This window comes from Puma concolor, chromosome A1 (assembly GCF_028749965.1).
Source record: "Puma concolor isolate L17-30 chromosome A1, mPumCon1.1.hap2, whole genome shotgun sequence".
NCBI classification, from domain to species: Eukaryota; Metazoa; Chordata; class Mammalia; order Carnivora; family Felidae; genus Puma; species Puma concolor.
In genome coordinates, this window is record NC_141667.1 from 135946337 (window position 1) to 135973052 (window position 26716).

At 41.3% G+C, this 26716-nt stretch overlaps 1 protein-coding gene across 3 annotated transcripts in view; it reads right to left on the reverse strand.

The window, feature by feature from the left end:
• The window catches only part of MEGF10 (multiple EGF like domains 10), a 181633-nt gene that overhangs the window by 53497 nt on the left and 101420 nt on the right, over positions 1-26716 (reverse strand). For all 3 annotated transcript variants that reach the window (XM_025924946.2, XM_086705049.1, XM_086705057.1), the window contains 3 exons: positions 13164-13410; positions 11643-11763; positions 6159-6295 (listed from right to left, as the gene is read on the reverse strand). In XM_025924946.2, the coding sequence (XP_025780731.2) occupies positions 6159-6295; positions 11643-11763; positions 13164-13410 (505 nt within the window). The remainder of the gene's footprint in view (positions 1-6158; positions 6296-11642; positions 11764-13163; positions 13411-26716) is intronic.

The window sequence follows — 26716 nt, forward strand, 5'->3', positions numbered from 1 at the left end:
AAAGATGTAAACTTTAGAGAAAGAAATGCTGAAGTACAGTAATTTGGCCTCGTCATGGCTCGGCTAAAGGGTGGTAAGACAACTATGCAACCTGTTCATCCAGATCTTCCTGCAATTCAGTCCCAAAAAGATAAAGATAAACAAGGTGAAATAACATTGCTTCCTCTCTCTTATATGGATTTGAAAACTAACCAAAATGTGAAGCTTTGGGATCCATGATTTTAACTTAGTAAAAAGCTTAGCTCTAAAAGTGGGTGAACTGAGTATAGATCGGAAGCCTGGAAAAAACGTCTGTCCACTGACAAATGACAGGGAAACAGTGTGTATATTTCATCCTATCTTGGCAGAGACTTCCTTTTCTTTGGGAAAACAAAATCCATAATAACTGGTCCTGGACCATATTTACCCTTCTAAGCTATAATAAAACATAGTACTAGTTTGTATTATAAATGGCAAAAGCCATTTGAATTTTACTTACTGAAGTAGCCATTATGTAAGGCTCACTTCATAGTCTCCTTTCTTTTTCATCAATGTTGCACTTGTAAGAGAATCCTGTGAATAACAGTTATGTCTATTTCCATCTACTAAACCAAGGTGGTAGGGTACCTTCCTAGAAGTAGACATTTTCCATCTTTGGAAATAAAAACAATCACGAGGTAGCTTATACCTTTTGGGTTAGCAGAGTTAAAAGTCTTTGTCAACCAGACTTATCTCCCTTTTTGGCCCCTTTATCTAAAAGAAGCATCATTCTCAATGAATTTCATGCCCTTAATGTTGTTTTTGTGGTCCCAGGCAGAACAATGGGGGAACAATCTATCTTAGGAATTAGTAAAAGAGGTAATAGATGTTCTTAGGAGAGACAGCCGAGAGGCTGATAAAGATATAGCAATAAATAGTGGCCACAGCAGAAATATAGAAATTTGGAGTTTATACATTCTTTCATTTTTTTTTTTTTTTTTTTTAAATTTTTTTTTTTTCAACGTTTATTTATTTTTGGGACAGAGAGAGACAGAGCATGAACGGGGGAGGGGCAGAGAGAGAGGGAGACACAGAATCGGAAACAGGCTCCAGGCTCTGAGCCATCAGCCCAGAGCCCGATGCGGGGCTCGAACTCACGGACCACGAGATCGTGACCTGGCTGAAGTCGGACGCTTAACCAACTGCGCCACCCAGGCGCCCCTCTTTCATTTTTTTAAATATTTTTTAACGTTTATTTATTTTTGAGACAGAGAGAGACAGAGGATAAATGGGGAGGGTCAGAAAGAGAGACAGACACAGAATCCAGGGCAGGCTCCATCCAGGCTCTGAGCTGTCAGCACAGAGCCCGACATGGGGCTCGAACTCACAGACCGTGAGATCATGACCTGAGCCGAAGTCGGTTGCTCAACTGACTGAGCCACCCAAGTGCCCCTTTAATTTTTTTTTAATGTTTATTTATTTTTTGACAGAGAGAGAGAGACAGAGCAGAGACAGAGGGAGATACAGAATCCAAAGCAGGCTCTAGGCTCTGAGCTGTAAACACAGAGCCCGACATGGGGCTCAAACTCACAAACCATGAGATCATGACCTGAGCCGAAGTCGGACGCTTAACCAACTGAGTCATCCAGGCGCCCCTCATTTTTGTTTTTGAATAATGCTCTGGGATTGGAAAAAAATGGATAAGCTTTAAGTAGAGATAATAAAATACAACCCCAATTCCCAAACCAATGAAGGTCACAGGCTTATTTTAATACCATTTTGATTATTATATTGCATCTTGTTACAAATGGATGGAAAAGGAAGTGAGTTAGCATATAAGGGGTGGCAGCTCCTTTCTGCCTGGTCCTTTTGAGCACGTTACCTCCCTAGAGGGCTTGGAATAATTGGGCCAAACCATGATTTCATGGGAAAGAATCGCATTCCTCATTAAATCTGGGATCGATGGATCAGCTGCCTGCCTTTCAAGCATCTGAAACTACTGCTCTGGGGGAAATATAAAAAGTGCTGGAAAACAGCCAAATTTTCCACAATCCTAGATACCAGAAAGTTCCCCCATTGGAGACCAAAGCCGCATCCCCCTCCCCCCCAGCCCAATTCCTGTCTGTAATTTCTGACTTTACCTCCTCTGACCCACATTCCTTCTTCACTTGCAGGTTAATAGGGAATACAGGCATGGCCAGACAATCCTGGCTTCACCTTAACAGAGAGCCGAACTGAGGCACAGATCTCTCCATGCAGCTCTTAATGAAGCACCAGTTACAGGAAAGGACCCCAAAGGTCTGAGCGATTCCATGGTGACCCACTAGCATGAAGAACACTCTTTTAACCCCTTCAAAAGAATTTGCATGAGAATCTGGAAACCACCAGATGGTAGGATATCTTTCTAGAAGCAGACATGTTCTATCTGGAAAATAAAAGCAATCATGACGTAGCTTATACCTTTCAGGTTAGCGGAGTTAAAAGTCTTTGTCAAACAGACTTAGCTCCATTTGGGGGATATAAGGGATATATAGATAGATAGATAGATATAGATGATATAGATATAGATATAGATATAGATATAGATATAGATATAGATATAGATATAGATATAGATATAGATATAGATATAGACATAGATAGATATAGATATCTTCCCTCTTGCCTGGTTGTGCCACATTACAGTTCCTCACCACAATGTCCTCCTAAACTGTCCACAATCCCCAGGGACTATTATTTGGGCATCCCATGAGCCTCTCTGCCTGCCTACAAGGTGTCTGTTTTGTTTTTTCTGCTTCTACTCTGGCTGGGAGTACGTCCCCACATCCTGGAAACTCTCTGCTGACAGCTACCAGTGGTGATACCTGCTCCCCCAGGCAGCAGCCCTCTGGTCTAACCTCGGTGATCAAGTTACGCTGACTTCTTAAAACAGGGAAATGCCAAGACCCCAGGCCTTCAAAGCTGCTGTCACCACAAACTGCCCCATAGCTGCTCATTTTCCCCAATCGTGGTGACAAAAGTGCATGCTGTGTGTGTGTGTGTGTGTGTGTGTGTGTGTGTGTGTGTGTGTCTAGAACCCAGATGGGCATGGTATAATTAAAAACAGAGGGGCGCCTGGGTGGCGCAGTCGGTTGGGCGTCCGACTTCAGCCAGGTCACGATCTTGCGGTCCGTGAGTTCGAGCCCCGCGTCGGGCTCTGGGCTGATGGCTCAGAGCCTGGAGCCTGTTTCCGATTCTGTGTCTCCCTCTCTCTCTGCCCCTCCCCCGTTCATGCTCTGTCTCTCTCTGTCCCAAAAATAAATAAACGTTGAAAAAAAAAAAATTAAAAAAAAAAAAAATAAAAACAGAAATCAGGGGCGCCTGCATGGCTCAGTCGGTTAAACGGCCGACTTCGGCTCAGGTCATGATCTCGAGGTCCGTGAGTTCGAGTAGCACGTCGGGTTCTGTGCTGACAGCTCAGAGCCTGGAGCCTGTTTCAGATTCTGTGTCTCCCTCTCTCTGACCCTCCCCCGTTCATGTTCTGTCTCTCTCTGTCTCAAAAATAAATAAACGTTAAAAAAAAATTTTTTTTTAAAAAAAACAAAAAACAGAAATCATGTTGTCAAGTCACCAGAAAAACAATAGTTAGTGGAACAACAACTCAAGAAGATGTTCCCTCTTCAACTTCCTTGTTTTCCTTTGGCTCGTTACCTTCCTTGCCTTAATCTAAAATTCACCTGGAAATTAGCTGTTATCCCCCCCTCCCCTGCATTCTAAATAAGATGAGTCTAAGTCTGCATTATACATTCGCCTTACAAGTTTGCCTTATATGTTTGTTGTCTTTGTGTTGCCTCAGATTTGAGACTTAAACCAGTAGAGGACAAGAAAAACGATTATACAGCTGATCCTCAAATAACATGGGTTTAGAACACACAAGTCACTTATATGCTGATTTTTTTTATAAATACAGTCTGCTACCGTAAATATATTCTCTCTTACTTATGATTTTCTTAACATTTTCTTTTCTCTAGCTCACTTTATTCTAAGAGTATAGTAATACATATAACATACAAAATATGTGCCAACGGACTGTTTATATTATCAGGAAGGCTCCCTAAACAGTAGGCTATTAGGTTAGGTTTTGAGGGAGTCAAAAGTTACGTGCAATTTTTCGACTGAATAGGGGGTCAGTGCCCCAAACCCCTGAGTTTTTCAAGAGTCTGTATTTAATTTTTTAGTGCCCTAAAATATTAGACAAAGCTATTATCCTCATCTATCCAAAATATAACAATAAGCCAGGATGTAGGTCACATAAACTTTTTGAGAAGCTCAGTTACATGTTACAAAAACCATGCTCTGAAAGGTGTCAATAATTTGCAACATCAAAAAATAAAGGTAAAATACATAATTACATTAACAAAAGATGAAAAGCCTTTAATGAAGCCTTTCATTAACTTTGAAGAAGTTAAATAGATAATACTCACAAAAGTTCCTAATAAAAACAGGGATTAAAAAAAAAACACCCAAGCATGAAAAATTGTAGTAAAAACCAGTAATGAGCATGAAACTACACTGAAGCCATTTTCAATGAAATTAGGAAGAAGACAGGAATTCCCAGTTTTACCTGTTTGTCAACACTGATTTAAATGTTTCAATTAATGCAATTATTTCAAGAAAATGAAACAACCCTTATAAATATTGAAAAGTAGAGACAAATATCTTTTTTTTTTTGGTAGGTGATAAAATAACTTTAGTGTTTGCTAAGTAACATTTGAATTAATTAAAAATTTGGTAGAGAGACTAAATAAAAACACTCAAAATCAAGCCTGTCTTTATCCTGAAATAGCCAATTAGAAACTGAAATGGGATTTTCCCAAAAATACAAAATACTCAGAAATAAATTTAATACGAAAGTGCAAATTCTAAGTTGGGAGGGGGAAGTGAGGGACCACACTATATAGCATCATATTTTTTTCTTTTTTTTCCTTCTTCAAAGTTTGTTTATTTTTATTTTTTTACTTTAAATTATACTTATTATTATATATTCATAAAAATAAAATTATAATAAAAACATATTGATTATATAAAGTTAGAGAAATTACATAGCAAAAAAAAAAAAATTTCCAGTATTCCCACAATCTAGAAATAACTATCATTTACATTTTACTGGATTTCCATTAGTGCTATAGTATCTTATTAAAAATCAAAAACAGATCAGCCTTTTGGAAAAAAAAATAATGAGGGAAGAAAGTTGAAGAAATTCTTAGGTCACAGATATCATCAAAAATAATGATAGCTAATTTTTATTTGGTCCCCAGACATCACTCAAATTGACAATCACTAGTATTTATACAGTTCAGAGAAATCATTCAACTATAATAACAGCTAATATTTGTAAGCTTCCACGCTGTTCTAACCACTTTAATGTACTTATTGAATCCTGAGAGCAACCCCAAAGGAAAGTAAAATTATTTTAGCGATAAGGATGTATCTAAGGACACAGTTCCAAAAAAATCTTTGTTGTGAGCCATTATAATCAATCTCCTACCTCTCAGGTCTTTTTTCTCTAATTGTATGCACACATCCAAAAAGCTTGGTTATCTGGTCTTTTAGGATGTAAGAGAGGAAAGAGAAAATTAGAAGGAGTAAGGTGTGCAAAGCCGTCTAGGGTAACCCTTTACTGATACAAAAAATGAGAGTGGATGGAAGGGCCAGGTGAACACAGCCATTCATTTGCTCTTATCATCTTCAAAGTCCCATTGGATCTCACTTGGTCGCTACTCCACAGGGAAATGACTGGTATTCTTAATGGAATACTGAATCATAAGAAGGTAACTTTATGCCCAGCATACTTTTTAAAGCTAACCAAATACACATCCAATTTTGGAATAAATCTATCAAAAACTATTTAAAATGTAAAAAGTGGCTGTCCAGCCATTCAACTGTTGAGCACGAAACATTTATCACGGGTTCTGAATAGCTGGGATTTTATTTCTTTATTTTAATGCTGTCTGTCTTCAATTCACCATCACTGTCGATGGTTCCATTTCTACACAATGAGTTGGGAAAAAAATCTGTCGAACACATTGATACCTTATAGACGCCTCTGGAATATTATAGAACAGTCACAGACACGTAGTAGCAAAGGTATTCCCTGGGCTCTGCAGGCTTTCCTTTCACACCATTATGAACAGTCAGAGAAAGATAAGACTATCCCTTACCGTTCCCCTGTGTATCCTGGGCTGCAATGACACTGGCCTGTGGCAACGTCACACGTCCCTCCATTATGGCACTGACATTCTTGTGAACAGTTCTTTCCAAAGCGACCCTGAGGGCAAGGCTGACCACACACTGTGCCCTGCATTGAAAGAGATTTGGAAAATTACATGGGCCTCCAGCCAGGGAAGGGCTAAAGGAGGAGGGAAAGAAGAGAGGAAACAAAAGGAGGAGGAGATAAGGGAACAGGGCTGCAAGATAATTAGATGAAGGGGATTTTAGAACACTCTGTCCACCATCTAAAAAATGTTAGGAACTTTAAGTGGACTTATTTACTTGGTAAGCCTAGATCTCAAGATACATTCAAAGATGCAGAACAGGGGCACCTGGGTGGCTCAGTCAGTTAAGCGTCCAACTCTTGATTTCAGCTCAAGTCATGAGCTCATGGTTCGTGGGTTCGAGCCTTGCATGGGGCTCCGTACTGACAGCAGGGAGCTTGCTTGGGGTTCTCTCTCTACCTCTTTCTGCTCCTCCCCTGCTCACGCACTCTCTCTCTCAAGATAAATAAATATTTTTTTAAGAAAAGATGGCAGAATAATCTTAATAAATATCCATATTAAAAAACTGAAGTTTAAGATAAAGTTACACAAAATTATTATGGTAACCTAAGGAATTTATAAATCCTCCTAAGCGTTCTTCCTTGTGTCATACATGTACAATAAGTCAACAATACTTACTGAACATCCATTACATGAATGGCAACATCTGGTGCAAATACAATATCCAAATGCTTTACCATATGTTCTAAGGAAAACACACATTATCATTGGCTTTATTTCTTACAACGTATAATGTAGCATAAGATGGAAATTTTGTGTACCTGGATTAATAGTAACATTGCCTAAGAAGCAGTTCTACAAGAATGAACCTAGACATTTTATTATGAGAGAAAAACACTTTTATTTTCAGCAGGTTGAACAAACATTGGTGGGCCAAGATCAATAGGAAAGCTTATTTCCTGGGAAGAAAAATCAAGAGAGGAACTTGGACATGTTTCCTCACCCTAGAGGCTGTCCATCTTGTCAGGCACTGTCACTATATTTAACCCAATCCTCTGCTTTATATGAATAAGTACCAATAAGTCAGTGAAATACCTTCCCGTTTTCTGCTTCACTTGGCCATATAACTTGGGCTTGTAGCTTATCATCTGTTTATTGGAGTTATTGTTAGAGCAAACAACATTTCCCAAATAACAGGGATTTTTAAACTGTTTTTTTTAACTGTTGCAAGCTGTTGCTTTGTCCTCCTCTCTAAAAAAAGGCAGACTGTGGGCACTCTGAAATTGGAGGCTAGCAAACACCAGATGGTTTTGTAAATGTTTACTCTGGATAGCATAAGAAAATACATTTCCTCTAACTCCTGGCTACCCACAAAGGCAGTTGGTGTGCTAATTAAGTCTCCTCTGGTGGTTTCTAGCTATCTACAAACAGGGAAAGTTCTTCCACAGACTCTTGGAACTGAAAAAGCCTTTGAGAGATGATTCAAATCAATGCCTCACTGAGAATCATCTATGCATCAGGCATAGAGTTAAGCTCTGAGAATCAAAGTGATAAGGTCACAACCTTTAATTAGTTCACAATGTGATGAGGGGGACAGATGAAAAAATAGCTCTAATCCCTCCATTCTAGCACACCATAACAACACGACTGAAAACACAATGTGCCAAGGGTCAATCTGCGGTAAGCAGAAATTCTGGTGAAAATTCTCATTCTCCCAGGGACTGACCCTACCCACATTTTGTAATGGTCCCCCATCAGCTTTAGAGATGTTGTTGAAATATTGTTTGTGAGTAAAGATTAACGTGAGCAAATAGCTTTAAGTAAGGCATTCTTAGGAGTTGAAATGCATGTGTGTGTGCATGTAAAAGGTATATATTTCATCTTTGAAAAGCACCTAGAGTAATAGCACAAATAAAATATTGTAGAGAGCAGTATACCTTAGAAGCTCAGCTCTCAATTCACAGATTGAGAAATGACCCGAAGCATTCAGTAAGAAACTTCTACCAAGGTAGCAGCCTCAGAGTACAGACACACTGGAGAATGGGAAGATCCATCTACCCAGTAATTGGGATTCATGGTCCAAGCCTGTGGCTGTCAGTATCCCACACCATAGCCATCCCAACCAAGAAGAAAGCTTCAACCTCAAGATGAGGCAACTATACAGACAACAATATAGATATACAATAGTCCTAGAGTAGAATGCCTATAACTCTTCGTCCAAAGAACACGGAGCTTTCCGGATACTCTGCTGCCCCAACAAAATCCTTCCCTTGCCAAGAACCAAGCAATGTCCAACAACGGCAAAAGACTGCTTATAAGAAATGAAGAAGAGAAGGAGTCAAAGGTAATTCAGTATTTCTACCTTGGGCAATAAGAAAGAAATGCTGGTTTTAACGAAGATTTTTTAAAAGCAGAAAAGGAGTAGCCTTAAGAAAGACTTGGGTTCATGACAAGTTTTGTTTCATTAGCAATGACTTTGATGTGGCTCGAGCCAGTTCAGTACTTCTCAATAGCTCCCTTGTTCACCCCATCATCAGCCACTCAGTAAAAGGCCCCTCACTCTGACTCCACTGATTTAAGGGGTTTCTTTGGGCTCTGCCTCTAGAACCAGACCTTGTCTTGTCTGCTTACCTTTGTAACGCTCACCTTGGGTCTAATATTTCTTTTCCCCTTGTCCACATGGTCCTCACATCTTGAACTCTCCCTTACTTCCCATGATTCTCACTGGGATGTGAACACCAGTTCTCCTTTGCTTCAGGACTACAACAAGGGCATTCGCAGACCAATTCTACTCCGTGTCTGGCTCTTAAGGCTCCAGCGTGGGTGGAGCCCAAGTAGATGGTGGCTTCATGTCTACAGGTCATCTGGGTTGGGGTGTTTAATAGGACAGTGACAAATATATGTCTGGACTCAGAAGGAAGGTCAAGATTTGGGAAAAATCAGTAGATGACTGTTAAAGCCATGGATCTGGGTGAGATTTTCAGAGATTTATAGTGGGAAAAGAGAAGAAGGATAAGACCGAAACCTAGGAGATACTGTAATAAAGAGGTGTGAAGAAGAAGGAGGTTAGGAAAAGAGATCTTCAGTAAGAGAAGTAGGAGAGGGGGTTATCAAATAAATGAAGAAAAAGATTATGAAAGGGAGGCGAATGAGCAACAGGGTTGGAAGCTTTGGTGAAGTCAAGCAGAATGAGCACAGAAAGGTCAGCACTGGATCTGATAATCAAGAAGTCTCTTATGACCCTACAAACATAGTTTCACTACAGCTGCTGGTGATAGAAGGGGATAGTGAAGTGAACCGTTCTCTTAATTTTTGTTTGTTATTGAAGGAAACAGACCTTGGTCGTTCGCTCTTGTGCCTGCAAGCAGATGTACGCACAAACCAATGCCGGTAATGGCCATATCACACCCAGGTTTCAGAGAAAGCTAGTTAGCAAATCAGCTTTGATATTGTGTTGCAATGTCACAAAACACTAAGCCTGTGAGACACGACATGAAGAAAGTGTGACATGGTCAAAGTTTGGGAAGTGGGGTGAGTGACAGCTTCCCCTTGGATTTGCATACAAAAGGCTTTGAGAAACTCTGCCATACCTGGTAATTAAACCTGGTTCACCTCAATGTGCCTCCACAAATATATGACCAGATCAGTTGTTCACATAACACTCACTCTGTTGAGAATAATGGTCTCAGAGAACAATAGTGATCCATGGAACTTAATTATAAAAACAATTGCAGACATATTTCATTTACTGTGTTTTGCTTTATTGTGTTTCACAGATACATTATGTGTTTTTTCTTTTTTCTTTTCTTTTCTTTTCTTTTTTCTTTTCTTTTCTTTTCTTTCCTTTTCTTTTCTTTTCTTTTCTTTTCTTTTCTTTTCTTTTCTTTTCTTTTCTTTTCTTTTCTTTTTTAACATTTATCCACTTTTTGAGACACAGAGACAGAGTGTGAGCAGGGCAGGAGCAGAGAGAGAGGGAGACACAGAATCCGAAACAGGCTCCAGGCTCTGAGCTGCATAGAGCCCGATGTGGGGCTCGAACTCACGAACCGTGAGATCATGACCTGAGCCGAAGTCAGACGCTTAACTGACTGAGCCACCCAGGCACCCCGCGTGTTTTATTTTTTAAACAAAATGAAGGTTTGTGACAATCGTGCATTCAGCATGTTCAGTGATACCATTTTTCTTTTTCTTTTTTTTTTTTTTTTTTAAGTAGGCTCTATGCCCAACGTGGGGCTTGAACTCACAACCCTGAGATCAAGAGTCGCACGCTCTACTAAGCCAGCTAGGGGCTCAATTTTTCCCCCACGTTGGCGCCATTTTTTTCTTTTTCTTTTTTTTTTTATTTTTTTTATTTTTTTTAAAAAACAATTTTTTTTTTCAACGTTTATTTATTTTTGGGACAGAGAGAGACAGAGCATGAACGGGGGAGGGGCAGAGAGAGAGGGAGACACAGAATCGGAAACAGGCTCCAGGCTCTGAGCCATCAGCCCAGAGCCTGACGCGGGGCTCGAACTCCCGGACCGCGAGATCGTGACCTGGCTGAAGTTGGACGCTTAACCGACTGCGCCACCCAGGCGCCCCTCTTTTTTTTTTTTTTAATGCTTATTTATATTTGAGAGAGAGCATGTGAGAGAGAGGGGAGAAGGGCAGAGAGAAGTGGGGACAGAGGATCTGAAGCAGGCTCTGTGCTGATAGCAGAGAGCCTGATGCAGGGCTGGAACTCACAAACCATGAGATCATGACCTGAGCCGAAGTAACTGACTGAGCCACCCAGGCAGCCCGGCAGCATTTTTCTAACAACATTTATTCCTTTCACATATCTCAGTCATATGTTAGTAATTCTAACATTATTTCAAATTGTTTTCATTACTTTTATGTTTGTTATGGTGATCTGTGATCAGCGATCTCTGATGTTACTAATGTAATTGCTTTGTTACGTACATTGGATTTTTAGACATAATGCCATTGCACTCTTAATAGACTACAGTATAGTATAAAATAACTTTCATATGCTGTAGGAAACCAAAAAAATTCATTTGACTCACTTTATTGTGGTATTCACTTTATTGCTGTGGTCTAGAACCAAACCCAAAGTATCTCCGAGGTAGGTTTATATTTAGATTCTTCTGGTGTTTAAATATTCTTCTGGTGTTTAACGGCATTGTCTGTCATACACGAGATGAAATATTTCCCTCTTTTTTTATCCTGAGGGAAAGTGCAGGACAGGTGGCCACTATGTTTTCCAATGAGGACCCTAAGTGCACTTCAAGATTTAATCACCTTCTGCCTGAAAATGGACGGAAGGCTTCCAGCTCTAAAAATGCTCAGGTCTTTCCAGTTTTGCCACCTTTAACCATCGGTACAACTTTCCTTTGTGCTAGAGTCTCCTATGTGCCCTTTGGGGTGGGGGAGGGGAGGAAGGGAGCTTACCAGCCAGCCAGAAGGGCAAGAGCATTCTCCGGTGACGTGATGACATATTCCTCCATTTTGGCAGGGGCATCTCTGCTCACACTGTGGGCCGTGCTTGCCGGGGGGACAAAGATCCTCACAGCTGAGGAATTGAGGTGTGACAAAAGATACCATTACTGACCCAACCACACGACCCTCGGGTTCAGACACAACAGCACCCAGGACCCTAAAACAGATAGCTTTCTCCGTTCGGAATTCTTCATTTCGTTAACATCAAGGTATTAACCACATTGGCTGGAAAGGTCGTTGAGGGGTCACCTAGACCTTTCCTTTCTTTGGGGCTATTTTGTAATGAAACTGTTTTATCTGCTTTTGTTTGTGTGGCTGTTCAAACCTCAAAGGAGACTGAAACACTGGCACAGCCCCTGCTTTGTGTACATATTCCTCATAATTAATCTCCAACAATCTCTTCTTGAAACTGATCGTTTTCCATGACTTTAACCCCCACCCTTTTTCTATGAATGAACTTTCCTCCCTAAGGCTTTGTCTTGTCTGCTCTCCTGTAAAATTGGTCCAAGTTTTCCAAAGCCCATTGTGGCCTTGATAAAAACCCGTAAGAGCAATATTAACAATTAAGTCGTTTGAGATGATCATTCTCCCAAAAACCAGGGCTTTCTAGGCTAATGCAGTTTTTCCTTTAGCTCTACTTTATAGCTGTTAATACTGTTGGCAGGAAGTATTTACCTAATCAGCCGCATTTTTTCAAGTTTTAGCTCTGTGATTTACAAGTGTAATTTTCCCAGTAAGAGAATGATATTTTTCTATATCCTACTTTTTTTTTTTTTTGGCAAATTCTGCCTCTTATTCTGTTTGCTTATACAAGCCACTGAAGAATGTCCTTCATACCAAATAAAGAAAGTAGTGGAGGTTAAGAAGATGCTCCAATTTGATCCAGAAAGAATGAAACTATCTGCACCCACATACCCTACACAGATGTGATACATTTCTTTCATGTTCACAAGGCAACATATGTATCCACAGGCATTAAATAACCCAGTTAAGCTTTTATCATGGACTATTTCCAACATCTTCCCCTTTTTCTCTTTTCTAGGGCACTAAACCCACCCCAGCTTTCTCCAGCTAATTAGTTACCACACAAAGCAGAACAGCATGGATCATTACCGATGAGCACTGTAAAATAAATGCACTTGTCGGGGAATCGAAGCAGATCCTCAAATCTGCCCCAGCAACCCCCAAATATTTCCACTCAATGCAACATCCCAGTCCTCTCTGTCTCTGCCCTGCCAGAAGGACAGCATGGAAGCCGGCCCTCCGACTTTGGCTGGGGTCTGATGTTCAAGAGTTAAACAGCAGGAACATCTAGTGGCTGTCACTGCTGATCTCCCCATCTGTGTCTGGAGCCCCGACCTCTCCGTGACTTCAGGCAGCAAGAGAAGCAGAAGCACGGGAAGACGATTGGCAGGAGCATGAACGGAGAAGGTGAGAGGTCTCCGCCACATCGCGCGGCCCTGTGTCACTTACAAGGCTCCAGTGTATCCCGGCGGGCAGCGGCATTCCCCCGTGACGTGGTCACAGGTGGCTCCATTCTGACACTGGCATCGCTGGCGACAGTCATTACCGTAGGTGCCCTGCTCGCAGCGGTCCTCACAGCGCCAGCCCCGGAAACCTGCAGCACAGTGGCAAGCCCCCGTGATGGGGTTGCACAGAGCCCCGTTTTTGCACTGGCACCGGCTGCTGCAGTGGGGCCCCCAGTGATCACCATCACAGGCTGAAGAGGGGGAAAAACAATGGAGGGTGTCAGAGTATGGATGCGGGTAAGAGCAAGCTCTTCAGAACCCGCTTTCCTCTCCCCTTGACGAGACGGCTTCATGACCCCTTCGCTGCTACTCCTCAGCTGGACATCGCGGCTCTGACACCAGCCAGGCAATGCTTCATAAATGTGACCAGCACTAAGTGGGCCACTTCCAATCACTCCGTTGCTCAAGCAGAGCTACGTTTTCCAGCTTCATGACTTTGCTTGGCCTGTTTCTTGCACCCAGAGTGTTGAGTTTGATGTGGCTAGAGTCAAGGGCTAGGGGAGATGTAAGTAATGGGGGTGGGGGGGGTGGGGGGAAAGGAGGCCGGCTACCCAGATCGGAAGGTTCAGCTCATACAAGGGCTTAAATGCACACTAAGGAACTGGATTGCATCTTGAGAATACAGTATTGGCCTTAAAGGATTTTGAACAATGAGAGACAATGCAGATTTGTGTCCTAGAAAGGTCATCTAGCTACATTCTGAGGAAGGGGCAGGAAGGAGCTCACAAGAGGCAGGGAGATGGGGCAAGAAGAATGGAAGTAGATCAGGAAGTAAGTGAGGTTCAGGGGCCTGCCCTCAGGCAGTGATCCTGGAGACCAAGAGGGGTCCTGCAGGCAGAGCTACTGTGGAGTGGACCCACCCTGCTATAGGTCTAGGCTGGAGTAATCCAAAAGAAACCTAATCTGCTTTCAAGGTGTCAAAGAATGTGTGGATTGGGAGGTAATCAGAAAAGAGAGAAAATTATTGATACAAATACTTAAATTCACTGGCTTACTGGGGCGCCTGGGTGGCTCAGTCAGTTGAGCATCTGACTTCAGCTCAGGTCATGATCTCCTGGTTCGTGGGTTTGAGCCCCACGTCGGGCTCTATGCTGACAGTTCAGAGCCTGGAGCCTTCTGTGGATTCTGTCTCCCTCTATCTGGCCCTCCCCTGCTCATGCTCTGTCTCTCTCTCTCTCTCTCTCTCTCTCTCTCTCTCTCTCAAAAATAAATAACTGTTAAAAAAAGTAAACTGGGGCGCCTGGGTGGCTCAGTCGGTTGGGCATCCGACTTCGCCTCAGGTCATGATCTCACCAATCCTGAGTTCGAGCCCCTCATCGGGCTCTGTGCCGACAGCTCAGGGCCTGGAGCCTACTTCAGATTCTGTGTCTCCTCCTATCTGTGCCCCTCCCATGCTCATGCTCTGTCTCTCTGTCTCTTAATAATAAGCGTTTAAAAAATAAATAAATAAACTCAGTAAGTTTATTTAAACAGTAAGACAAACATGAAACTGAAAATGGACAGCAAAGGAAAAGACAACAGGCACACGAAACCAGGTAAGACAGTAACAGAAAAGAACATTTGAGAAATAGATTTAAAAGCATACTTCCAAAGGAAAGGAAGAATGACTGCAATTCAAGTCGATGAGCAGGAATAGGGGAGCAGGAAAGGAAAAATTTTCAATCCCGAACGTTCTACAAATTGTAAAAGGGGATGATAAGCAAAACTAACTCAATATGCATTGCCTACCCAGCTGTGCATTTATTTACTAATTAGATGCTATAAAAATCACTAGGGAAGAAGCACCCTGCCTGGAGCTCTTAGGATAAACTGCTTTTATGACTTAAGACACAGTTTCACTTCGTAAAAATTCTCGAACTTTAACAGATCTAGAATCAACCATTGGAAAACAAAACAAACTAGGCACACAGCAAATAACTTAGAGGAGATGTACAGGATTCACCTTCCAATATTAGAATCAACCTTTCATTTTATAACATCAAAAGGTTTAAATGAATAATTTTGTTTTTAATCAGCATGGCTTCGTTCTCATTACCACCTTAATAAACATACTTTAACGCAATTAAAAACAATAAGAAGATTATTGAATCTAAAGCAGATCAAGAAAGCAATTACCTAAGAATTCACAATCATCTTTCACAAAGAAAGATTAGATAGTAGTTCTGAGATTTAAGCCTCATTGTTATTCATACAGTTGTTTCCTTTATTGCCTATGGATATGGACAAAGAATTTTTTGTTCAATTATAACTCTTTCAATCTAGGAGCTATACTTAAAAAAAAAATACACAGTATGTTTCTTTAAACCCCCTCGGGTATCCAAGTAGAAAAGAACATACCCTGTTTTTAAGGTAAGTTACACAGTCCTTTGTAACTTGTTCCCTGGTTCATCAGTCCTAAGAGTAAGGAACAGCTTCATTCCACATAAGCCAAATCCCTTATCCTATAATCTGAACCAGTCGATTTGGTGATTTGGTTCATCACCGTTCTCTATTATAAATGATCTTATTCCCGAAATGTGAAGGTATCCTTGATCCCACTTCTTGCAAGATTAAATACAACCCTCAATACTTTTACTTATTTTTTAAAAGCTATTCAGTTTCACTCACTTTCTCTGCTCAACCATCTCCAAAGTTTCCATATCCCTCTCAACTTGTGGGAGCCTCATATGCTAAGTTAAATATTCATTTTTTCTTAATGTATCCTGGGGTATTAAGTGAGCAACACAAAACACAATTTTAGTTAATAATACTACCTTGATAAGGACAACCTGACTGTGTCAGAAGCACTTAAAAAGAAAAAACCATGATGGGTTAGAGTTCTTTCTTCCCACGGTGGCAGTGGGATAAGGGTGTGCTGGCACGCATACATTTTATGGAATATGTTTTACAACATCAGGAGAGGAGTGGGAAGAAAGAAGTCAAGGTACTGAGGGGACAGAACACGTCTCTCTTCTCTCTTGTGATTCACTTCCACATCCCATCCAACAATTTCTCTCCCAGAAGAGCAGTCAGGGAGAGACCAGTCCTATTTCCTTGGGGTTAGATAAATGCAAAAAAAACCCAAAAAAACAAAACACACACACACACACACACACACACACACACACACACACACACACACACCAAAAACCCTTAAGACACCTCCTCATGATAGAAACAAGTTCATAGCAGAAATTGATAACTATCAGCATCAAAGAAAGGGTTTCAGGCTTTAAAGGAAATATTATCATGCCGACATGGTTAATTTCCTGTCTATATCTAAGCACTGTGGTATGCTTTGAAGTGACAGCTTCTCCCTTTGGGGCTGTGTTTCCCTAACAGGCCATTGATACATGGACCTCACCATGTGAATACTGGGCGCCAACATAAGCGATGCTGGGGGTGGGGGGGCATCCACATACAGAAGCATACAGACAAATAAGCAGGAAACAGAACAAGTGGGACACAGAAGCCTGGCTTGAATTTACGCATCACTGTGACTTCCTTTCCTCTCTTCATTTGTCATATTCAACTACTGCAACACTTCCATTTTTGCAGCTTATCATACAAAAGCCAGCTTTCTTACCCGATTGCTACAAATACAAGGGTATGTTGACTGTCTAGACAAGAGGCAGAACTTGCCCCTTATGAGCGTCAAGCTTGACCGGTTATCCTGAATTCAAGTACTGTGTTTGGAAAGGCAGTTTGGAGACTCTGAACTCAAATCACTTCAAGTCTTTTACTTAACACCTCACTCTAATCTCACAGGGCAAGCATTTCATGCCTAAAGAAAAAGTGACTAGCTTGGTTATTGCCACTGAAAACCTTTAAAAAAAAATGGTTACATTAAGACGGCAATAGCTAGAATATTCTAATAGGAAAAGATAGATGAACCAACTTCTGTTTCAAATTATACTGAGAAGAACTCTGATGCTTCGAAAGGAGTGAGGACTCCTTTTCAGCTTCTGGTTTAATCTCTCTCTCTCTCTTTTTAATGTTTATTTATTTTTGAGAGAGAGACAGAGACAGAAACAGCACAAGCAGGGGTGGGGCAGAGAGAGAAGGAGACACAGAATCTGAAGCAGGTTCCAGGCTCTGAGCTGTCACCACAGAGCCCGACACGGGGCTCAAACTCACCAGCGGGGAGATCATGACCCGAGCCGAAGTCAGAGGCTTAACCGACTGAGCCACCCAGGTGCTTCTAGTTTCATCTCTTGCTGTGCTGGCAGCTAGAAATGGGCTCTAGATGCTATGTCCCCAGATTCGTGCAGCTGTTTCGGGGAAAGCTTAATGAGGGTCTCAGGCAGCATGGACAGCATGCTCTAATAAGCTCTCACAATAAGGTGAAAATAAAAGGAAGTTTAAACTACTGTGTAATATCAGAAGTATACCGTCCATGCTACAACCCTTAATAACAGCTAGCGGAGCACTGGATCCTCGCAAGACAATGGGCTCACCCCGGAGCCCTTATGGCGATAACTTCCAGGGCTACCAGTAACCACAGGTTACATCCATGGGCTGGGTACTGAAATTCACTCAATTTACACCTCTCAAGTACCTGCCATATGCCAGCCATAGGGCTAGGCTTAGAATTCAAAGGAGAATGGTAGAGCGCATGCTTCTGGAAGCTTACAGGTTATCAGCAGATGCATTAAGTTATTAGACACTAAAATACCCCGCGATAAGCAGTAGGGGGAGGTACAAGGTACAACAGAAAACAGAGGAATGACCCCAAAACGGTGTGGTTGAGCTGGGAAAATAATGTCTAAGTTGAGACCTAAAGGCAGAGTGTGCCCTGTTTAGGTAAAGCGTGGAGGGTTTGTACAGAGAAAGACGGGGGACTGGAAAGGGAGGGAAGCTGTAGGAGATATTACATGTGGAGAGAATAAGGCATGCAAAAGTCACAAGGCTTTTAAATCGCGAACGTCCATGAATGCCCCCTTCTATGGCATCATGGCCGCGATCATCTTCCTGTGCACGACAAAAGAAGTAGGTATAGAAACATGTAGATGTGGAGAGGTGTTAGATACGTCCTCTCCCTCCATCAGTCCTTCCCAGGTTTCCAAGCTCAGCCTGGAAATCTCTGTCCTTCAGGTACATTTTTTCAGACCCAATCTGAGATGCTCTCTGAAGAAGACATCCATATATGTATCTGCCATGACGCTCATCTTGCACTCAGATCACAACTTTTACATATGTTTGCCTTGTTCCCTATCAAATAAGACTTAATTAATTTCACAGGTGTTAAGACACACCGACAGCCTTTCTTGATCTCAGTAGTTGTCAACAGAAGGTCCCACACTGGCATGTCACAGCAGTTATCCGGGTGACTCTGATGGTTGGAAGCATTCTGACTTCAGGGATATTAAGCCAGGAAAAACCGCGCACCCTCAGTCACGAGGTGGGGTCACAACAATGATGAATCTGATACATACAGTGATGGAGATAACCTCCCCCTTTACATGAAAACAGCACTTTTACACACTTCTGTGGGACAGCGGATTACCACGCCTATTTTAGAAATTAATCTTGAATCGGGTACGAGAGCTCTTCAGTCATAAATTGCTCCTTTGAGATATTTTTCCAAAAGAAATAAACATATGTGTATAATGACAGGAACAATTCACAGTAGTTAATCCATTAGTAATATTTACAGTGTGCCCATAGACACTCTCCTCGGCACTAGAGACAGATGAACTATCACAATGGCCCTATGAAGTAGGTCCTATTTGGAAGTTGTGCCCATTTTGTGGAAGAAGAAACTGAGATCCAGGTGACTTGTTATAGGTACACAGGCAGGAAGCAGGGAAGTACAGAGACCTCTGCCTTTTGTTGGCATTCCTTTTTTTTTTTTAATGTTTATTACTTTTGAGAGAGACACAGAGAGAGAGAGACAGACAGACAGACAGAGTATGAACAAGGGAGGGGCAGAGAGAGAGGGAGACACAAAATCAGAAGCAGGGTCCAGGCTCCAAGCTGTCAACACAGAGCCCGGCTGCAGGGCTCGAACTCACAAACCCCGAGATCATGACCTGAGCCAAAGTTGGATGCTTAACCAACTGAGCCACCCAGGCGCCCCCTTTAGTCTGCATTCTAAACCATGATACTTACTCCCTCCAAAGCTGTCATGTTTATCCTAGCACTGTTTATAGCAACAAAAAATTGAAAACAATCTAATTTTCTAGTAATGGAGGATTGGTGAAAAGAGATGGGTATAATCACACAATGGAACATTACATATCATCTAAAAGTGATATTATAGAAGAATATTTAATGAACTTGAAAAACATTAGCAATGTCTTCATTGTAAAAAAGCAGATTAAAATGGTACCACATGATCCAATTTTAGCAATATATTCGAATGAACTAGATGAAAGTGTTGTTAATTTAGGTCACAAAAGGCCAAATATCAGCAACTATATATGGCTGAACCTAATATCGGGGTATCGGGGGAGTCAGGGAGAAGAAAGAGCATGACAAAGGCAGAAAGACAGACAGACTTAGATAGATAAATAGATAGATAGATAGATAGATAGATAGATAGATAGATAGATAGACAGATATTGAGAGGCTCTATGATCAAATGGCACCACTGGGGATCTCTGGGTCTTAAGAATATGCTTCAGGGGCGCCTGGGTGGCGCAGTCGGTTGGGCGTCCGACTTCAGCCAGGTCACGATCTCGCGGTCCGTGAGTTCGAGCCCCGCATCAGGCTCTGGGCTGATGGCTCAGAGCCTGGAGCCTGTTTCTGATTCTGTGTCTCCCTCTCTCTCTGCCCCTCCCCCGCTCATGCTCTGTCTCTCTCTGTCCCAAAAATAAATAAATACATTGAGAAAAAAAAAATTTAAAAAAAAAAAAAAGAATATGCTTCATATTCCCTTTGTTCATTTAGATTAACCACCTTTTCTAAATTCTCTGCAATCATTGTACATCCTTTTGGCAGTATGAGAAAAGCAAGCAAAAAATGATTTTTAAAGGGTTCGATCTGCTGAGCCTTTGTATTGTGCCAGATTCTGTGCTCCATGCTTCAGACACCACTTTCTGGTCCTCAGAGCAATCACAACAAGGTGGGTCCTCATTATCATCTTCAGCACACGGAGGATATTTAGGATGAGACTCTTTAGGTAAAGTGTCCCAAAACACCAGGCTGGTAGGGGGGGCATCCGTATTCAAAGGCCAAGCATTTTTCATGAAGCCATCCTGCTCCTGAAGGCGTGAAATTATATATTTTGCTTAAACATAATATCCCACAATTTCACCAGATATGACCCATGAAGGCAGGGCAGCAAATGATAAAACCTGTCACTGAGCCAGCCCATGGGGTCAGCCAATGACTCACTATTTAGGGGCACTGGAACTAGGAAATTAGCTCAGTCGTGAGAACATAGTGAAAACATGATTGAGGAGATGTCATATCTGAAGAGCTTCTGTAAGTTGATAATGATTCTATGCAAACAAAAAAAACCAATAAGCTCACTGTGAAAATGGTATTGATGTCAACTAGCTTTAGGAGCACACCAAACTGAAAACTAGACCCATGTGGCACATAGCCAGCATTCGTGGTCTGTTTGGTAGAGGAATGGAATTGATCGTGAATGTAGATCCACATTCCACAAGGAGACCAATGGGTAAAACTATCTCAACACTTCTGGGAACATTCTCCTCTCCTGACCGACTTAAAAATTTTGTTATGTTTATTTTCTGAGAGAGAGAGAGAGAGAGAGAGAGAGAACAAACCAGAGAGGGGCAGAGAGAGAGAGGAGAGACAGAGAATCCCAAGCAGGCTGTGGGCTATCAGTGCAGAGCCCAACTCAGGGCTCGAACTCACCAACTGGGAGATCATGACCTGAGCCGAAACTAAGAGTCAGACGTTGAACCGACTGAGCCACCAAGGCGTCCTTCTCGTGACCCACGTTAAACCCTAAGTCCAATCTCCCCTTCAAAGGATGGGACGAGAACGAAGGGGTTGTAAGATACATCAAGTTTCAAACATGCGGCAGCCTTATGCAGCTATTTTCTTCAAATATCACAATAACTCCATGCCACAGGTATAATTATTCCAACATATCATGTGCCAAATTAACTCAGATGATAATTTGCTCAGTCACTTAGCATTCAAGTGGCAGTGGCAAGGACTCAGCCGAACCTGTCAATGCCTCAAAGCTGTGATCTTGCCGTACCCCATGCAGGCCATCCCAGGCAACTAATGCCCAACGGTGACAAAATCTGCCATCAGCGCACATTCACGGCTTCTCCCTGATTTTCAAAGGGGAACGTTCTAAGACAAAAACATCTCACAGATGTTTGAAAAGTATTTTTTTTGGCCTAAAAATGGTATTTGCCAGGCTTTAAAGTGTTAACAGCAGTTTCATCAGAATGGTTTTGATGCAGAATATCTCAACATGTCCACAGACACCCATGTATCGACAAAAACGTGGCATTCTTCGAACGAAGAACATTCTTCGAACAAACAGCAGATAGTTGAGTAAATCTCGCGTCTTTGTGTAGAGAAAGAATGAAAGAAAGGAGCACAATGAGAGATACACAGAAATGCCAAGTTGAGAGATGCTTTGGAGCAAAGAACAAGGGCACATTAATACATTGCCTCAGCCACAACATTCCTCAACAACGACAACAGAAAAAAGGAAAGGATGAAATCATTTTTCCCTTAGATTAAGGAGTAATGTTTACCATCAAGTTCACCTTGTTACAGACCTTCATCAATCACGAGCTGGCTCAAGGAAGGGTATAATCATTCAGCATCAGACAGACCTGGACCCTAGCTACGGTCACTTCCTAACCATGGAACCTTGAGCAAGTTCCCAAACTTTGTTCTACTTAATTCTCTCTGTCTCACATGGGAATGGTGGGACATACTAATTACACAAAACGTACCTTTGGTATGTGTGACACAGCACGGATCTAGGATAGCAGAAATTTTATTCCATGGTCAGCATATTAGAATATCCCACCCCAGGAAAAACAAAGCAAACCAACAAAAAAACCACCCTAGAGAAACATCCTCCAGCTGTACATAAAGCTAGAATAACAGGCCTGTCGTTGGTTAGTGCTGTCTGCCTTGCATGAATCATTCATGACAAAAGGCACAACTTGGTTCTCCCAATGTGAATTTCAAAAACAAATTGCCCACAAACTCCGCAAAGTAAAAAACGAGGTGGGGTGTCATCCCTTTTGACCATTTTCATAAAGCCAAATGGAAAAAGCTCAGGCCTGCAGTGAAACCCAGTGCTAGGTGACATCCTATTTTTACTTGCCAGATAGAAACTGGATTTAGAAACTTCCCGCTTGCGGGTGACCAATGTGCCCAGAGGGGTAGGCGGGTACCTGGAGGCCAGAAAAGTAAAAGGAGGAACCAGGAAACAACGCATGAACTCCTGAGTAATCGTCCCCTTCGCATAAAGAAATAGGTGGCCATAAATAAAACCTACAGAATCTTGCCGCATTACTAGGCACCAAAACCACTGACTTGATCTTGCCTCAGCCTCTCTATGCCCACTAAGACAAGAGAAGCAGCCTTGAAACCCACACTGAACTTCAAGATGCTTTTCTAAAGTGACTGGCTCTAAATTACAGAGAACAACAGAAGTGGCCAATTCTGTGCACTTGTGTTAGGTCTAAACCAATCCCAGATGAAATGATGAGTGGTCTGCATTTTGTTGTTGTTTTATTTTGTTTTTATTTGTCTTGGATTTGACCTCTAGTATAGAAGAAGTCAAATCGTAGAACCGCATGGGGTTTGAGAAGCTTGTGGATACATCTGTCCCAGACACTTCCAACAGGATAATATATGGAATCTGGGAACTAGGCTTTATCATCGGGAAAGTGATGTCAGCTTATAATATATAACTACCCTCACCAGGGTTGCTGATTGACGAAACTAAGACTAAGTGCCCTTAACATTTAAATGTCAAGTATCTTTTAGGATACATTAGTCAGCCATACTGACTTGAAAATGTATTTTTGTATGGTATTTTGCTGTAATGTTCACCATTGACTTTAAACACAGGGCAATCTGTGACTAGGAGAGAAATTAACAGGGAAGACGTTCAGCCCTTCACATTCTAATACATATAGACAAAGCACAAGTAAGTCACTTTCAGGAAAATCGCTCTACGGAGTTTCAGGAGCGACCAAAATAAACTTCCACTGTCTCAAAGGATAGCAAAACATGGTTCTTCTTGAAATATACACCCTTTCTTCCTAAGCTCCGGTTCCCTCAAGTTCTTTTATCTCCGTGTGATTTCATTCCCTTCGCTTCAGGCTAACAAGGCTACGGTATGTCATTCCCTTTGTTAATGCAGAAGAAAAGACCCTCATTCAAAACATCAAGTGCTTTAAAAATAAAACAACTTTGTAAAGCTTCTCCATCCATGAAGAAGAACAATAAAAATGTATTTTCCAGATCCTCTGAAAGCACTAAAACCTCACGTCCTTCACATGTCAAAAAAGCCACTGGAGAGCTGACAGAGAGCCAACGATCACTGTGGACAACCACCCAGTGCTGTTGATATTAATATTATTCAGTGGCTGAGAGAAAACCTTTATTCTTCTTTAAAAAAAAAAATATTTGTTAAATGAATTTTCAAAGCATGAAATATCATTTTAGAACTGCAGCGAATGCTTATCTCAAATTATGAAGCAGAAAAAAAGGGCGTGAAATGTTTATTCTTTAATGTGTCTAAATATAAACGTTGATGTCTCTCAATGAAAGCATATTGATGACCCTGTTCGCGGTGCAGGAAAATCTCAAGGCTATAAATGGTAGGCTCGGCTTAAGTGAAGGATTTGGGGGGATTACATTGATCCACTGAAGTCAAAAGAATAATAAAAACCTCAGGAACCATTACAGGGTGTCTTGCTTTACAAAGCCCTGCCGTATTTTTGTTCTTTTGCTCATGTATTTTTTTTTTCATGAAACATGTATTAAGTATCTTCTAAGGCCACGACGTTCTGTTTGTTGAGGAACACACACTACCTGATCCTGCCTGACATGTTCCACAGCAGGATTTCTTGATCTGCTGGAAGAGACTGGTCCCCAGTGAGACTTATCGCAAAGCAGGCGTGCTAGGTGTTACAGTTCACAGGATGCTCGAGGGACACAGAGGATCTATGTTATGTGTGTACTGAACCTTCGGGCAGAGGAAAGGAGGGATGGGGAGAAGGTTTCCAGGCGAGGTGAGGCTTCAGGGGAGCACCGAAGAGTAAGCACTCGTCACCACCACTGTGTAAGTACTAAAGCTCTTCATTCCGGACGTGAGAGTCAAAGGGCGGAAGCCTTAAATGTTTGCTTAAAATCCCACAGTGAGGAAACTAGACCCCAAGCCCTCACTGTTCCCTGGATGGTCTGGAAAATATAATACAGTTTTCTTGGAAAAAAAAAAAAAAACACACTTTTTTTTTTTTTTTTTTTTTTTTTTTTAAGCTATGGGAGACTACAAGTAATACTGTAACAAAGGCCCGTGCACACACAACCTAGAATTAACAGTTGGGAATGTTACGTCCCCTTTGCTTCATCATTTGATGCGAGAAATAAAATATTAGAGATGAAGTCCCCTTTGTCTTCTCTGTGCCTGGTTCCCAGGTCTCTCCCTGCCCCTTCCTCAGAGGTAACCGCATGATTTTAACCTGCATCCTGCTAGTCTGTGTGTGTCCAGAAATAAGAAACTGTATCATTTCATGTAGTTATTAGTTTTACATGAAATGTATACATCACTGTGCATCTTGCTTTTTCTACCCTGTCTGATGGTATTGAGATCAATTAATATCACACATCTGCTAGCACAGAATACTGTATATCAATTTATAGGAATGAATGGCTACACAGCATTCCTCCATATTAACAGCCTCTAACAAACTTCTATTTTCCCTTATTCGTGGCCATTATCTGTTGTTGCCAAATTTTCACTGTTACAAAGATGGAAAGAATAGATCCCCCAGTTTAAGCAAAGCAAAGGTTTCTGCAAGGTCTGTAGACAAATGACAAAGGAGTAGGAGTAGAATTCCTGGATCCTATGGTGTACACAAGTTAGAATTTTACTCTAGAGACAGGAAAATTGCTCTCTAAAGTTATTCTGCCAATTTACCCTCATGGGAGCGGTATATGGAATCTTCCTTTCACATCCTTGCCAACATGCGGTGCTGACAGACTTCTTAACTTTTACCAATCTGATGGCAAAAAAATGACATCTTGTTCATTTACTATGCACTTCACTGATTATGACAAAGAGAAGCATATTCTCATAAACTTATTAGCCGATCAGGTTTCCTGGTCTCTAAATTATCTGACTGTGCTGCCTATTCTAAAGTTGAGGGGTTTTTCTTATTGACTTGTGGGAATTCTTCATGAATTCCATATACTAATCATTTGCTTTATACATTGCAAAAATCTTTTCCCATCCCTGCTTCTATTTAACTTTGCTTAAGACATTTTCTGTCTTGAAGAAGTTTTTCACTTTGATGTGGTCTAATTATTCTGAGAACTAATGGATAACATGGATAAATCTGATTTATGTATTACTAATTTTACAACATAAGGTTTTTTTTTTTTTTAAGGGGCTGCTTTTCTTCAATGTATGAAAAAACTTCACAGCTTAGATACCAACATCCAGTGAAAGCTCCACTTGAAATTTAAGTTCAATTGAAATTTAAACTTTCTTTGGAAGTTACTTTCACTAGTTTTGTGGAATAGTGGTGAGTAGTAAAACATTAGGCTTTCACAGAGGTTTAAGATGATCCTATCATTTATGATTCAAGAGCTAGGCTTCTCTTGCAACCTCTTCTATTTTATTCTGTTGGAATAGTCTTTATCACTTATTACTTTCTATACTTTTAAAAGAATATTTCAGGGAGAGAGTGTGGGGAAGAGGGACAGATTGAGAGAGAGAGAGAGAGAGAGAGAGAGAGAGAGAGAGAGAATCTTAAGCAGGCTCTACGCTCAGCGTGATCTCATATTCCTGGGATCATGGTCTGAGATGAAATCAAGAGTCAGACACTCAAGTGACTAAGCCACCCAGGTGCTCCTACTTTCTTTGCGTTTTTAGTTTAAACATGGCAAATGTGATTAATTTCTCTAGTATACAGGTACAAATGTTCAAACTTTTAAAAATCAATGAAGTTGTCGATGAATTAAAAGATGATTTTGACAAAAGAAAGAAAAACACAGTGACAGGCCCCTTTTCTTGTTTGCCTTGAAGAAACTTTCACGTGTTTTAAAAAAATTCTCTCATACAATCGCAAACAATAAGAAATCATGTATAATTGGTGAAAGATACCGGACTACGTAATACACCACAGCACTTAAATATTTTATCCAATTAACAACATAACTCCGTAAGATGAAATGTATGTAGTTCTACTAAACTCAAGGGTCAGCACACCCATTTTACAGGTATGGTGACAAATAAGGCTCCGGGACCGCCTAATACATATCATTATTTCACTCTCAGCAGAACAGCCAGGAAACACATTTGTGCTGTCAGAAACTGGTTGCTGTGTGATT